General features: G+C 47.5%; 1 protein-coding gene across 2 annotated transcripts in view; it reads left to right on the plus strand.

Annotated features, from left to right (window-relative positions):
• The first annotated feature begins 1,813 nt into the window (after positions 1-1,813).
• The window catches only part of LOC138571035 (SURP and G-patch domain-containing protein 2-like), a 105,874-nt gene continuing 91,030 nt past the window's right edge, over positions 1,814-16,657 (plus strand). Inside the window, exons 1-5 of one of the 2 annotated variants that reach the window (XM_069649164.1) lie at positions 1,814-2,042; positions 7,255-7,360; positions 10,933-12,429; positions 12,755-12,881; positions 14,415-14,749. In XM_069649164.1, the coding sequence (XP_069505265.1) occupies positions 7,267-7,360; positions 10,933-12,429; positions 12,755-12,881; positions 14,415-14,749 (2,053 nt within the window). In that variant the 5' untranslated portion in view covers positions 1,814-2,042; positions 7,255-7,266. Of the gene's footprint in view, positions 2,113-7,254; positions 7,361-10,932; positions 12,430-12,754; positions 12,882-14,414; positions 14,750-16,657 lie in introns of both variants that reach the window. The other variant, XM_069649163.1, reaches the window with a different exon arrangement.

Here is a 16,657-nt window from a genome sequence, read left to right on the forward strand (position 1 = left end):
TTGAGTTGATCTCCAGTGGTGGATTCACTCTAAAGAAATCTGTGATGGCTCCTTGTACCACAGGCGTTGTTTTTAAATTCTTTTTGCATTTATTGCCTTTCTTCCTATTTTCCTTGCCGTCACTCAATGGCATAGTCTTGCCTTTCCGCAAATTATAGATTGTCTGGGGTACTTTTCTCCCTCGCTGCATATCCTCAGTGTATTAATCCCGCACGAGGGCGTATGCTAGATTACCAGATTAAAGTCCTCCTTCAGGTGTGAGGAATACTAGACTGTGCGCTACCCCAGGTAGGACGCCACTACACTGGGACTGAAAGAGTGCACTAGGACTGTTGAGGCTTAAAAATTACCTTTGGGGGCTCAATGGGTACGACTATAACTGGCGCCTGCAGATCGCACCTTGTTAGCCGTCACCAGCCGTCACCAGCCTAAGCGAGGCCCTCAGCCCCAGCCCCCGACCCCCCCAGTCGGAGCTCAACCCACACCCCTACTGTATTACACAGTACCGCGAACCGGCACGTAGGGGTACTGGGGTCGGGGATCTAGCTGTACCGGCTAGCTGTGCCGACTCCCGCTCGTCTCCTGTCACCCAGTTCTCCGATAACCTACTTGTGTAGTTTCCGGAGTGGCCCCACGTCTCCGCAGTCCGTGCTCCGGAAGCTTCGGGATGCTGCCTCCGTGCCCCGTACTTCGTTCTCGGCACTCAGGGCCTCGGAGCCAAATGCCCTGCGCTCCACTGCGTGGCCCGTGCCTCCTGTGCTTCCTGCACCTGCACCGCCAACGGCCAGCAGCCCGCAGCACAGCCCGCAGCCACTGGATCTGAGGAAAGGACCTACAGACTATAGAGTCCACCAAGTCAAGCCGCACTGTCGTCCTGCCTCAAGCCTCAGGACTCGTAACACAGCCGCTTCCGACAATGAATCTTGACCCGTTAGTTACCCAATCACTGTTTTGAAAAAAGCAGCATGTGTGTTCTTCATTAAAGCCCTTTTAAAAACATGCTTAGGCAAAGCCAACTGTTTTGGCTTGTGTACAAGTATTGGGCATTTGCCAGGCACTGCCATTAGATGGCCAGATACTCGCACCATTTTGTCCTGCTACCATCAATGGCCAGTTAATACTACTACAGCAGGGAATGGGCCTCCTATGCGATGAACAACGCAATACAGGGCTTTGCAAGTGAGTGGGGGGAGGTCCTTGCCTTTCTCAGGGATGACTTTAGGATTGACTGGCGCCCACAGCGCTTGAGACTCCTGACCTGGATTGACCCTGAATGAACGCTTAGATGGGACGATTAACCACACGATCTTTGCATCAGCACCGAGGGGGGAGGGTAGGGAGGGGTTTGGGGTTTGTTACAGCTGTTGGAAAATTTAATAAAGAGAATTAAAAAAAAAATACTACTACAGCAGTGCCTTACAAGTGCATTTTCAGTGCCTCCACAAAAGCCCAAACTGTTGATATTGCCACGGATTTTTTTTTAACCCTGAGTTGCAAGGCAATGGTAGGATGTATACTTGTTTTAGGCGGTAGTAGGCGGGCGCGGCCGGTAGAAGTATAAATCTCAGCGATTTTAATATGTCGACGGGTCTTTGTATGTTTAGCATCATGTGCATCATAACTGTAATGTTCACATGCAAAGTTGTGGATTAAGCACTGGCGGTGGGAGGTAGGTGAGAATTTGTGGAGACGTGCGATGTCAACCCCCTTCTCAAAGTTGCAATCACAGGGTCATAATAAAGAACTCTGTAGTAGAACTCCGTGGTTGCTATTTATGAAACTGGTTTTAACGTCACCCCTTTGTGTGCTACCCACAGCCACCATCTTCCCCCCAATCAACATGGCCACGACAATGAGCGATCCCGGGAGGGCCGGGACAAAGAGAAAACCAGGCAATGCTTCGCGTAACCGGTGCTGATGGGAAAACAAAGCTTCCGGTCAGCTGATCGGAAATGAAGTAGCAGTAGTGGCCAGACTGGGAAGTGCGTCACGAATCTGAGCTGCCTGCCGCCCGCACTTCGAGTTGGCGCGCGAGGGAGAAGGTAGGTGCTCAGTACTGCCGAGAACGAAGCCTGAGTTCCGCGCGTAGAAATCGAGGACAAGTCCTCGAGGGTGAGTGATGGTGTCTTCTTTGTTCGTCAACCAAGCGTTGTACAATCTTAGTCTTTGTTGCTAGGCCGAGGCGCTCGTACACTTGACCATCCTGTGTTTTTGCCATCGGTGTTCGCAACGTGTTCATATCAGGTAAAAAGACAACCACAAATCGGCCACATCGCGGTTTTGACGGCAGTTTACGGGATTATAAGGATCGGGCGGGCTTGCTTTTGTTGTCCCTCTTCCATGTCTTTTGCGATGTCGTGCACGAGCGTTTTGGCATAGAGACTTAACGTCTAGACCTCTGTCGTACCTCCATTTTGGAGTGCCGCAGAGTGGAGTATGTCTCCTCAATGGGTGTTATGGTTTCTTAACTGGAAAAAGCGCCACACGGGCTACGTATTAATAAATCTGCGAAACGACATGAACCGTGTAATGTAATCATTTTTAGGCTCTATGTACGATCCACCGCGCCGCCTTTTACCTGGCGCAAACCACATTTAACCAGCTCTCTCATACGGCGGAAGCAACACTATCGTTTTAGACTTATCTTGGGCATCATCGAAGACCATGCTGACCGAGTGTACATGTGGGTGTCGGGAAAGGTGTTCTGGGTCGGATTGGCCGATTGTACCATTTATTCGGAGGCTGCTTATAATTACGACGGGGAGAAGCATGGATCTTATGTCTTGCCCATTCTCGTTCATCAGCCACTCGATCGAAGGCACCCGATCGCCATGGGCATACAAGCGACAGCCCGGTTGGGCGTAGGTAGCGCAGCTTCTGCAGGTGCTGTATGGGTCAAAGCCGTGCTTGGCAGGTCCCTGGTGTTTGGATGGGGGGGGGGGGTGTCGCAGAATAACGACTTGCGGAACAATTTGGTGTCCTATGCATAAAGGCCTTTCCACTAGTCCGTATCCACACTTAGCCTTTTCAAGTTTTTATGTCCGTTTTCTGATCCACGTGGTACGAACATTAGTGATGCTGTACAAGTGGGGCGGTTTTTATCTTATCTACAGATCTTATATCGCGCCCGAAGGCCTCGGGCGCTCATACGGTTGCCTTCCTCCTTGTGCCATGTATGATGGCCAAAACAGATGTGATCGGGCTCCAGTCTTAATTTTGATTCAGATTTGTAAAGTGCACTACAGCCCAAAGGCATCAAGACGCGGTTGCGCGAAATTATAAGGATGCTTAGTTCAGGGTTACATTGAAGGCAGCCCAGCAGTACATTTTCATAAACATTACATAAAATAAGTTAGTTTGTTCAGGCGGAGGGCCTAGTTCATGAATGGTGTACTTTAGGCCTGACAGTGACTAGGTAAAAAAACATACTTAGGTGGTTACATCTTTAGCATATAATACGTTATGGGGGTTTCATACTAGCTGTGCTAACATGCGGCGAGACGTAGGGCAGCAGTACCTGGGGTACAGTGTCGTATAAATGGCATTTTTTTATCGACTCCAAAGCAAAGGTTCGTTTTACGGGAGGGGGGCTGGTTTTGTAGCTCTGGCGGCAATACATTTTTTGTGTGCCGTTCGAGAACACCCGCCAGTCCCACACACACACATTGTCAAGCCTGTCAGTAAGTCGGATGTGGTGCTAGTTAAAGGTGGTTTGAGGTGTTATTGGTTTGGTCAGAGCGGGGGTGGTGCTGTGTTGAGGCTCGTCCGAATGTTACGGATTATTCAAAGTTTGAAATTGTTGGGAGCTCTTTAGCGCCTGCTTCTCGTAGGAGAGCCCGGTTAGATGGTAACTCCAACAACTGCCATGATCTACTTTTGGCTGCCAGGCTAACTGGTGCCCGAACATGCATGTTACATTAGCTGAGACTAACGAATTGGGGCCCTTTTTGGGGTTGACGCGGGGAAAGTTGAATGTCTGGAATATCATCTTTTTTTAATAGCGCGCTTAATACCACAAATGCGCCTCTAGCCGCGGGATCATGATTTGGACGTGTTACACCGCGTTCTCTTGCGTTGTGCCCCATAATGGCAGACTGGTAAAGTGTAAATCTAATTTGAAAGGTGGATTTGCGTACTCGCTCCTGGTGCCGGTGCTCGTACTGGTTGGGTGATAGTGGTGTTAAAGTGATGCACCTCAGGGCAGAGTAAAGCCTGGTCAATGAGATGTGAGGAGAAGCTTGCTTGGTGTGTATAGAAGAGTTGGTTACATTGAATGGCATGAGGAAATTGTCAGTTTAAGGGCGAGGGCTTGGGTTTGCTCTGTCATTTTGTAGAGATGTGTAGTCCAATAGGTGGGAACAAATTGCAGGTGGTGTCAGTTGAGCTTTTATGGATATTAAACACTTCCACGGGGGTTGGTGGGGCAGGAGGGTGCTGGGTGGGTAGCGGAGACGGTCGTAATGGGGAGATTGAATCGAGGGGGCAAATTGGCCTATAGATGAGTAGTTCAAAGGTTGGGGTGGTGGTGTTGAATGACATGAGAGCTGGCTTGTGGCCGAGGGGTTATAGATTGGGCTCTCCATGATGAGGCAGTTGGGGAGATTTTACATTTATGCCACATCCCCCTTACCAGTGAGACCCGCCTCCAGTACTTTTCAGCTGGACTCTTGGGCTTTTCTATTGCGCTTATGAACGAGGGGACCCCCCATTCTTTCTTGCTCTGACCATAAAAACCCTGTTCGTTAGGTTTTTTACTTTTTCATAATTTTTTTTTGTTTACAGGTATCCGTGTCACTTTTGCAACGCTGCTACGTTGCTGGCTACTCTTTGGGTTCACTTTTAAAACTTTTTCCTTAACTACTGTTATCAAGGTTGGATGGGTACATTTTATCCTTGGCTTTTTCTTTGTGCGCTCAGCACACACCACTCTAGAGGGAGTGCTGATGGTTACCGTGTATCCCTCTCGCTGCTCCTGTAACAGTGACAAGTATTCCTGAATGTATGCTGTGGCTATACGGAGAGAAAAGGGCCATTTATAAGGGTGGGATGACCGGGTTTGAACATCAGATTCGATAAGCAGGAGTTAAACGTGGCTATCTTTTATTAACCAGTGACCAGGAGCTACCCATCTGGAACAACTAAGACGCAAATATATAATTTTATCTATTACTAAAGTTTTGTATAGAGGTGTCCTTAAGTTTCTCAAATGCACATAGTTTTGTTGGTTTAGCGGCGGTTGTTTTGGAGAGCCAATAGTAGCTCCTGGTAGCTGTTGGTGCCAAGATAACCATGCTTTACTAGGGTGCAAGCAGGAGCTAGATGCCCCCACCCCCATTTGAAACCCTGCTTGGTTGACCATAGCAAAGGAGGTGGTCAGATCAAGAAGGGTGAGAATGGAAGGGCAGTTGTCGAGGTTTGAGAACAAGAGTCTTATCAGGTGTTCGGCGGTGTCGTTTCTGTGCCTCTGGCTGCTCAGAGGCTGTTGGTTGTGGAAACAAACAGGTTCAGTGTGGTGGATCAGTTGGGAGATAACAGGCTTCTCTTCAAAAGTTGGCCCACTGTGGGGGGGGGGTAATGCAGATGTGGCTGTATGTAGCTAGCCGGGCATGAGGGGTCGGCAGAAGGCTTTTTGAGGGGGTGCACAGGAGAGTGCTTGAGCAGTAGCAGAAAGGAGCTAGTGGAAAAGGCGTGATTGCACAATCCGCCAAGGGTGGGAATGTTAGCCTTGATTGTTCTGGTGGAGCAGAGGAGACATTCATTGAGTACTTGAGACCTCATCCGGTGCAATTTGCAAGAGAATACGAATCGGGGGGGGGGGGGCGGCACCGGTGCCCTGAGAGCAGGTGAGGGAGGGCTGTAGAGGCGAGTGAGGACATGATTGGTTATGAAGTGGGTGGCCAGTGCAGTGGGTCGGGGACGGCAGAGAAGTGGAGTCTGCAATAGGATCGACAAGTTCCCTGCAGACTTTGAACAGTTCAGTCGTGTTAGTGACCCTAGAGATGCAGGCTTGGGTATAGGTCTGTATTGGCGTAGGCCAGTCTGTCAGAGGATTTGCCTGAAGCCTACCACTCCCAGTTCCAGGTCATATGTTACGTTTGCTTGCATTTGTATATGGCGTTAAAACGTGCCTCTGTAAATGCATAGCCAAACAGTCCTCCTGATAAGATTTGGTGGGAGTATTGCACTCCCTATCTTTATAAAGTTGGGAGTGCAGTGGTTTTTGTCGAGGGGGTAGATGCAATCCCATTCATCGGTGGTATTAGCGAGTAAGAAATGTTTTGTAATCTCGTTATTTTGTGTACCTATTCATATCAGACGGTAATGGTTCCTTCTCTGGTCTAAAACAGGATGGGCAGGCACTTATTTTGTTGGGGAATATTTGCCATTTTTGGAGCGTTACATTGGCTGGTATACCCCTTGCCTGTAGGGCTGCATACCTTGTTCTGGGACGGTAACAGCTAGCCAATGGTTATGATACCTGGGCATATCATATCATGGCAGTGGCTGGCACATGTCATAGTAATGTTTATACAAGACCCGGCTACTAGCACTATCCTGGTAGCCATCAGAAGTGGAACAGCCAACCATCGTGTAGCATGGAAATGCACCCATGGGTAAAACCAACTGTTATCCAGGGCTAATTTGGCTCCCAGGCCGACTGGTGTCCTAAAACATGCGTATGTCATTAACTTTGAAGGATTACGCCACATCTACAATACATTTACATATAATGAATAGCACATAATGTGTATACGTTAGTGTACACGTAAGCGGAATACTCGCTCCTGCTTATATTTCGGGCCCTGCACCATGGGCTTCATAGACATTTAGACTGGGTGCAAGTGTCATGCACTTTGGCTGGCTATAGAACCTGGCCATTGGCTACTAATGAGCGAAGAGCTCATGTGAATGCACTGTCAATGTCAAGTTGGGGTTTCTACAAGGCCTCTGCATAGGTTGATTACTGCTTGGTGTTAAACAATGGTGCAAGTAGAGGGGGGTGGCGGGCATGTAGTTTACTCCACAGTGCATCTGAGAACACTACCCTTCCTAGAAAAATAACCCACCAATAGATATCGTGGCTGTGATTTTCAGCTTGATGTAGTCAGTTCTTTGTGTCTGAGGGAACATCACATGTCGCCTTAAGTGCCAATCGGGCCATAGTTATGCAAAGATGCTTTTTTGTACGCCACAACTAAGCCCCGTTTACAAATTCAAGTAAATGGTTTTACAGTCCCCTTTTTGTCTCCACAGATCCTATATAAAATGGCAGACCGACAAGTGTCGCGTGAGATCTTTGAAGCCATAATGTCAGAAATGGTTGGAACTGTTCGCATGAATCGCGGCGCTGGGGCTTCAGGTAAAAGACACTTTCCAGAACTGCAAGTCCTGGAAATATGCAGTGCATTAACATCTGTGGTTCTTCCATACACGTATAAATCAGACGTTGTCAACAACACCGGGGTGCACAATTTCAAATTGTAAGCTACTAGGCAGCCATAGGACTGACTGCTCAATTTTGTAAATGGAGTTCGCACACAATTTGTTACTCGCCAAAAATCGATTTTACTAGCTAGTGGTGAGTGCGAAAGCATTTTGTACCCCCGAAGAACACTACACAGGACTGGTGGTTTAATGATCAAAGAGACTGGCAGGGGAACTATCGGCGGCAGTCACGTTATGGCACTCGTTTCGGGACATGAAAATACAAATTATCTCTGGATATGATAAGAGAGTGTCTCATTTTCTAAGCACCCGTTAACCCAGTACATTCGCTTTGTAGTTTCAAGTAACTACAATATATTTGGTTGCTTGCTCATAAAATTACCATGCATGGTAGTTTTAAAATCGAAGTGTCGTTTGGTGGTTTCATTGTGTGTAACGCACGCTAAATGTACGTGAGTGCACGTTAAGTAAAGCTTCTTTTGGACAATTGGGCCACGTAATTGTACCCATCTCTCCAATATCTATCCTGGCCCACTCCCTGCACGCGGTTCCATGTGATAAATCTGGCGATATTTTTGCGCCCGAATTTTGCGGCGAAATGCACAATGGACCCTGCAGGGGACACCCCCCCGATCATTTTTTGTGCGGGGAACACCCCCGCTCCCACATAATATCCCCAATAAAAATATCGCCTATGGCGAACCAAACAGCAATATTTTTGTTGGGGATATTAATACCTGATACCATGCACGCCACACCAGCCTCATCTGTTGAAACGAGGGAAGGATGGAGGTGAAAAGGAAAGTCCTGAGGAGATTCCGGAATTTGAGGCAGTTCCCCTCAAGAGGAAGCTGGTGGCTCTTCTGTAGGAGGGAGTCAGCTGAGGAAAGTGATTGCTACTGGCTCTCTGTTTAGTGAAACGCTCGACAGTTGCTACCAACTGAACTTGGATGTCTAGAGGGAGAGTATTTAGCAAGAGCAAGTTGCAGATAGTGTGGCACCTGACCCCAGCATTACAGATCATTGCATCGACCGGGAGCCAATGAGGAGTTTTAGAGAAGGGGTGTGGTCCCTGGACTTGAAGCCAAGGATAAGTCTTGCTGGCAGGGTTGCTGAGAGGAGGGTGATAGATTCCAGAGAATGCTATTGCAATGGTTTATCCTAGAGAACACCAGAACTCTGGTAACTTTGAGCTTCTGTTGAAAGGGAGAATTCCTTTGAAGGAAAGAGTTGCAAGTTGGGCTTCTTGGCCGTGTCTTGAATGTGGGAAAGGAAAGGGGGGGTCTAAGATGACTCCTAGGTTTCTCCCTTCAGATGGAGAAGGGGGGGGTGGAGCCCCAGAGTGAGAGGCAGAGGGAGCCGGGGTCCCAATGGCGTTCAAACTTGGGGACACTCCAAAGAATCCAGAACGCTGCAGCCTGTCTGCTCATTGGCCTCCCACCTAGAAAACCCATCAGACTAACATTAAAGCCATGTGCACTACTCGCACAGCCATCCACAACACCTGTCACGTATTCATCCAGGGCCCTCTGATCCTGCACAGCACCTATCGTTATACCCATTGCAACTCCACCGGACTGGGAGGCTTCTCCTTCTCCATCCAAGCACCCACCATCTGGAACACTCCCCCTCCAAAGCTGCCCCATGACCAACCACTTCACACTACAGAAGGCCCCCAAAACCTGGCAATTCTTCCTGAATTGCCCTGTTCCACCCCCTCATGTGCATATCATTTACTGCTCCTCGCACACAAGCACTGTCCCAGGCCCACCAAAACACCTACAGTTCACGTTGCAGCCCGCTGTAATAATACCATTCCACTTGAGCAGACGCACGACCACGCCCTATTCCTCGCCACACCCCCAAAGCACTAACTGGCGCAACACCTGAAAATCTGATAGTACTTTGAACGCTGCCACTGAAAAGTGGCTTGGCAGCGGATGACTACTGAAAAATGCACCTGGGCAGCATCCACAGTCCCGCCTCAGCCGAATACCTAAAGGCACTGCACCGGAAGGCCCTCCCCTATAAAATGAGCTTGCCATATGATATAGGTTATTTATAATGCACTTAATACCCAGGTTTCTAAGCGCGGACCTGGGATTCGAACCAGTGTTGCTCTGCGTCATCTTGCTTACTGCCTGATTAGACGGATAACATGGGGTAGCAATTGACGTGTCATGCAAGCCTAGCACTATAGCGTATCAGACAGTAGCGCTTCAATGCAATAATGGTCGAGGCAGTCTAATGCAATAGCGGTATAAGGCAATTCAGTTAAGAGCACTTCAAAGCATTAGCAGCAGAGGTAATTCGATGCTAGTGTCAAGTGTAGATAATCGTTTGCACATGTCTACAAGTAGAGGGGCACAGTGGTCTAGATTCAGCAGGGGCGCGGTAGGATAAGTTCAGCATGGGCAAAATAGATCTAGGATCAATATGGAAATGGCTAGGTTCAACATAATTCCGGTGGGCTAACATGAGCACATTGGACTAGGTTCAACATGGAGCTAGGAACAGCATAGGCACAGTAGGTGGCTACAATACAGGCATGTGGAGGGGGGCACACGCATGGAGGAGGAAACTGTCAACAGCTTTCAAGATGCAATATTAGCGGCATATAGCTGCAAATAAACTATGCTGGCAGACACACTGGGCAGTGTATGGTCAGTTACTGAGGAAGTAGTGGCAATGCATTAGTGTCAATGATGGGTCACGGGTTGGGTATCGAGTGGTGTGGAAAGGAGCTTGTAAGCGGTTGTACAGGCACATGTTTTAAGCATACTATGAATAACGTGGTAGAACCTGTTGATGATGAGCAGGTAGTGACATAGAATGCAGTGGCGGTAAAGGTTGTCTGGGGCAACAGTATGTGGCAGCTTCAGCGCGCGCCCTATGGCATGCTCATTGTAGTGGTCACAAGTGCATAATGGTGTTTACATGGTATATAATGACTGGCAGTAGGATGAGCGGTCAAAGCTGAAGTCCACGTGAGCCACACGTGGCTTACCGTGTAGTATGAGTCCTTGCAGGGGTGCAAGTTAACCAGCGTACAAAGGACCAAACAGGCAGAGGTCCTGGCTCTGTTAGCTCTGGACAAGCTCGGGACAGGAGCCTGCCTTAGGTTGTGGGCCGACGCTCCCTGCTAATGGAGGGGGAATGAGGTGTTGCTGAAAATAACGAGGAGCGCTTGATATATTCTTCAGGAATGATGGCGCGTAGTAATTTGTGAAATTGTGTACTGTACCCTGCAACCAAGCCACTCCTGAAGTTTAGTTGGGATGCTGTGCCACACTACCACGTAGCTTAGTGAAACCAGTCCGTGGTACCTAACGAAAATGAACCAAAACACCTATGCTTGAAAGGCAGACGCAAATCATGAGCACATTGCTGTAGCGGTTGGCTGTTTGATTTGCTGTTAATGACTTGTTGGAATTGTTAAAATGTGAATTTGATAAATATAAATTTATTTATATTTTTTATATATAGGTCCGATGAGGTCCACACCAAGGTCACGACCACAACCGTATGGAGATCATTTTCAGGATGGCGCCTTGCGTAGTCCACTAGAGACTAGGAGAGGAGCATTTGCAGGACCTTCCAGAAGGGATTTCGAAACGGAGAGAGTAAGCGCTCCTTTCTTGGAGCGTAGAAGATCTCGCAGCCCTCACAGAGATGAAGAACACTACTTCAGCAGGCGTGCTGCAGTGGATGATCTTGACTTTGGAAACCAAAGATCACGAGAGCAAGAATTTCGCATTGCTGCTCAAAGAAATTCAAGCCCCCTTAGATCACCAGACCAGCTGTTTAGCAGAAATGTGCCTCCACGTGCCGATCCAGAGCGTTTCCCTATGCGGGGGGAGGCCGGGCCCTTCCCACCTAGGGGAGAACTGGCGCGCTTCCCTGTAAGAGGTGAAGGTGGCCCATTTCCTTTGCGTGGGGAAGGTGAGAGGTTGCATCCATGGGGCGAAGGGGGCAGGTTCCCTCCGCGAGGTGATGGTGGGCCGTTTCCACCACATGGTGGGGCATTCTTTCCTCCTGGCGAAGGGGGACCCTTCCCATCACGAGGTCGTGGGGGTAAATTCCTTCCTCGACCAGAGGGTACCTTTCCTGTACGAGGTCGTGGCAGCAGTGTCCGTGGCAGCAGTGTCCGTGGAGGTAGTGTGAGAGGAGCTGCACGTGGCAGGGGGGCATCTAGTATTAGCCTACAGTCCTTAACCAAACCTGGCACAACACTGGACAAAAAAACAAAGGCCTTGATGGAAAGCACTTCTAAAATAGCTACATGGGCTGGTTTTCACAGAATAAATGCTAACGATTACAGGCGCAAGAATCCAGCTCAGAGTGCCCTGGATACTGAAACAGCTGTAAATACCCTCTCTGTGTTCAAGCAATCATTCCCACCAGAGCTGCGGTCTCGCTGCTTCTATCTGATAAAGCTGTTTAACCATGCTGCTTTAAAGAAGACCAATCTTGACAAGGACTTTTTGAGTTTGTTGTTGGAAAAAAATGTTATTGCTGGCCCAAAAGATATTCGTGATTACATCAACCCTCTTGATCAGAACCTAATGTCAATTCAGCACTATCTTCTAAAGAGTGCACACCCCCTCTTTTTGGCCTGCAACACCTTTGAAGTAAATGTTAACACTGGCTATTACACTCCTGCAAATATTTTTTCTGCCATGAAGAAAACTATTTTCTATTGTCGCCAGGCCCTGGTGCTGTTCGGGCAGACCTATTCCCTAGCCACATATTTGAGGCAAAGCAGACTCTTAAAGGTTCTTGGCATAGAGGAGGTTGCTCCAAAACCAGCAGACTTCCCAAATCTGGAGGATTCATATTTGTTTGGAAGCAAGTACATGGCCCAGTTGAAAATATGGCTGAAAAAAAGCGGGCATCAGCTGAAGATGAACAAAAACGTTGATGTGCCCAAAGACAAGGAAGACAAAGTTCTGCAAGCTAAGCTGAAAGATTCACAGATTGAAGGTAATGTCTGAACACAGTAGTTGAAATAAAAACATGGTATGTGTAGATGTGCATGCTTGGTCTGTCCACTAATCTCCTACTTCTCTAGAACAGTGAAAGTCTGTTTCTAAATTGATGTCTGATCTTTTGTTTGCCATTTTAGAAATGGGTTGATGCATTACTCGTGGCCTATTACTTTAATGAATGTAATCCAAGTTTATTGGGCTTCTTTTAGATCTATCCCATATCTTGTGAAACTCTGCTGTGTGATCGGTCTTTCTGGTGGTATGATAGATGTGTGTAAACGCCGTCAGCATTTTAAAGCTTAATGCTGTTTTACCTACAGGACTAGAACCCGCTGATCCAAAGGTCCTGGAAACAGTGGATAAACTACTGGAAAATGCCATTGAGAATTGGAAAGAGCGAGACTCTGAAGATAAAGAAAAGCCTGCGAAAGAGAAGCCTGACTTCTGGTAAGTCTATTAAACACTTTTTGCCAAGTACTGGTTTTGTCTTGCATAAACTAAGGACTCTGGCTCAATGTCGACAGACGCAGGGGGAAGGGGGGGCATCACCTCTTGACCTGCAGTTCAGTCTCTATAATCCCTTGATATGATAGTTTATTTATATAGCGCCTATACACAATGTTTCAAAGCGCTTCAAGGGAGGGAACAAGGGGAAAAACCAATGACATTCTTAAAGGCCATGAACAGTAAGGATGTGAAATTAACCATTGTACTCGGCCTGACGACATTTCAGATAGTGCAAGAGCTAAAACATAGATAAGGGAGGGGGAGAGCGGGAAGGAAACTGAGAAACAGGCGTCTACCGTACTAGGCCTGACATTTCTGGTAGAGCCGGGAAAAAAACAAGAGGTGAGGGAGAGGTGTGCCGAAAGGTAGGGAGGAACAAAACAAGCGACTATCATATTGGGCCTGACGACATTTCAGATGGTGCTGGAATGGGGTTGGGGAGGAAAAAACAGTAAGGGGAGGGAGGGGGAGACAGACGAGGTTGCTATCATTCAGGGACAATTCAGATAGAGTAAGTGAAAGTAAGGGGAGGAGATAGGAAAAGGGAGGAGGGAACAGAGTTAGCAGTCAAGAGTGGAGAAGCAAGAGGGGAGATGAATACAATTGCAGAAGTCAGTAGTAGGCCAGGATACAAGATGAAGATGGGAACAGCATGATTCAGGGCCACCATGAGTACAAGGTGCAAAAGAAGTTCGGCATGAGAGTTGAGGTTTCTTCTTGTAAGCTGACTTTACATTCCGTTTTTATAAGGGCGAAAGACTAGTCAGCTGAAACTAACAGTTTGTTAGCAATGTTTGAATGTCCCATGACCATTTCCAGCTGGCTGTTAGAGTGTTCTGAGGGCAGGCAATTTTCAAATTAAGAGCCAACATTGATAAAACTGTTCTAGGGGTAAGTTCCCACTCAACAATGTCTATAACCTTATCCATATCTGGGCTTCTTGTGCTTTAGAGGGGCACAGCTTCACCTCACTGAGGCCAAACAAGGCTGAAACGCATATCTGGGGTTTGTGTTCTTGTTCAGGGGGGAATTGGCTGCAGGACTGCCCTTGTGGGTGGGACTAGACTGAAATGCAAATGGATATTTCTCTTTGGTTGCAGTGGGTTAAAACCTGGTTGACCCTCCCCTTAGAACCAGTTATTTGGAAGTGATTGTTCTAGGTAGAGGGGCTCCTAGACCTTTTTGTATATATTTTCCTAATAGTAACCCAAACCCCTCTTTAGGCTAGTGAGGGACCGTTAAGTGCAGTCATATAGCCAATGGGGTTGGTGCCTCTGTTCAGGCTGCTGTATGGAACGGCGCTTTGGTAGGTTTCAACTAGTGCAACTTAATTGCCTTTGTACAAAACTAGGTTGTGCTCACTGGCTTTACATATTCAAGAGCAGGTATCCCATGGGACGATTACATTTACTGTGTTCTGCTAATTGTTGAAGTTGTGAATTGGATAACCTCTCCTGTCACATTTTTCCACAGGTTTTTGTTTGATGAGAATAGTCAGGAATATAAATATTACCGTTTAAAGCTAGCAGAACTGCAGAAGCTGAAGCAGACTACAACAGAACGAATGATGCAGACCGATGACAAAACTCCTGAAGAGCTGGCAGCAGAGTCGAAATCCATGTTGTATGCTAGAAAGGCAAAAGAAGTTAAAAAGAAACTTATGAAGGGTGTAGTTTCTTCGAAGGCTAAGAAAATGGGGAAAACACTGACTGGTGCTTTAAAGCGAAAGCAGACCGACCAGCAAGCCACTAACCAATCTGTTGTGCCAATGGATTCTGAAGACTCATCGGATGGCGATTGCCCAGAAGGTGTGTTTAAAATTGCTGTTATATTTTTACCTTCTTAAATACTGAACAAGCAAAGCTTATACTGATTTATAACCACGGAATTATGTGGAGAAACTATATTTTGTCTGCAGTTCACCTTAAGACCTTTCCCAGCCTCTCCACCTGAATTGGTGACCCCTGCCTGAAAATTACCTTTCTTTATACATCGAATGCAATTGCCCCTTGTTAGGCAGAATCCAGGGCAGTTCCCTTAGGGAGCACTACCTCAGATTAGGACTACAGGTGAGAGCAATAAATCCCCTTTGGTATCAGTCCGTACCACAAAGATTTAGTTGGTAGCTGTGGCTAAGCAGTCAGACTTATCTCAAGAGGGAGATGCGTAGTAGTCAGGGTTGACACAATAAATAGGTAGTACAGTACTATGGAGCAAGGAAACACTGACCAAAGTTTTGTATTAAAAAGGAATATTTATTTTATACACTTCTAAGTCAACACATAGATCACAGTTAATAAAGTAAGTTAAGTTTAGTCAAAAGAAAAGCATATACAACTCACTAGTCAATTGTAGACAAGTTTGCGGTATAGTGAAAACTGAGCAAAACGGCACAGTGAACTTACTACAAATGGCACTCTACCAATTCAACGAAAGGGAGGGAAAAGTACAAGTTAAACTGAAATATCTTCAGACACCCCCTAGCAAAACATCCCTGAGGTTTTGTGAACAAGTAATGCCCAGTAACACTAACCAAAAGATAAGTGAATGAAAACTGAGCCAAATGGCACTCCACAAGTTAAAACAGTAGGAAGGAAGAGGGGTTTAGAAGATTTAGGTGCATCAACACATTTCTCATTGAAAACTAATCTAGTGAGAGCAGATCTAACAAATCAGCCAGAGTCAATAGGCCTGAGCTAGAGTCCGTGGTATAGGACCAAGAGCTTAGGAGCAAAAATGTTCTTGTAGCTGCAGTCAAGTCTTTAGTAAAAAAAAATATTGGAGGTAGATGCGAGGTGAAAGACAATGTTAAGAGAGGGCAGCCAACCCCACAAGTAGTTAAAGGATTTAAAACGCCTTTAGGGCTACCACAGAGAAAGGGCGGCCTGGCGGAACAATGTACCTTCAACGTGGAGAAGTGGCTCCTGCAGTGGCGGTTGTTCCTGCAGGTGGAGAGATCCAACAGAGGAAGAGAGGCTCTCGTCGTGGAGGAAGGTTCGAGTCGCTGCACTACCCAGGGATGAAACCAGCCACGGTGCTGCCAAACTAAGGTTAAAAGGTACGCTCCTTTTAATTGCGGTCCGGGTTGATAGCTGCCTGGCTATCCGGTCTCCCAAGTGCGGGGGCACTGTCGATTCGACCAAGGCACGTCCGAGGATGCGATAGGTGAACTGATTGACCACACCAGCTCAAGGGAAGGAGGCTCTTTCGCTGAAGATCTCTTCTCGTCGTGTGGAAGAAAAGTGGTGAGCAGATCCGGCAGGGCTTCACCGGTGGTGTAGATGCTGAAGATGTCTCTGGCTTCTCTCCCGCTGAAGATGTCTCTGGCTTCTCTCCCCTTTGGTTCTGTAGTTCCAGTGGCGATGTCTTGCTCTTCCAGTGCTCAGGACCCTGCTTATATGCAGAAAAAGACCCATTCATACAGCCTAGCTGTCACTCGCACAGCGGAGTGGTCTTCTTGGCGGGAGACCCTCCAGCCTATCAGGTTAGAGTGCGGCCTGAGTTGCGGTGGCAACTCGTCCAGGGGTTCTACTCCCCCTCCCAAACAGACTCACCCCAGACTCGGTGGCGCCGAAAGGAGGGCTTCTTGGCAGAAGCCCGCCAAAAGGACTAACAAAGGATCCCCGACCTGGGTTAGGAAAATGGAGTAAGACTCGAATGACGTTTTATCAAAGTTCTGGCAAATAAAACCTACCGGAGTAAAGTTAGTAATAAAT

Source organism: Ambystoma mexicanum, chromosome 1p, assembly GCF_040938575.1.
Source record: "Ambystoma mexicanum isolate Mex_15411 chromosome 1p, UKY_AmexF1_1, whole genome shotgun sequence".
Taxonomy (NCBI): domain Eukaryota; kingdom Metazoa; phylum Chordata; class Amphibia; order Caudata; family Ambystomatidae; genus Ambystoma; species Ambystoma mexicanum.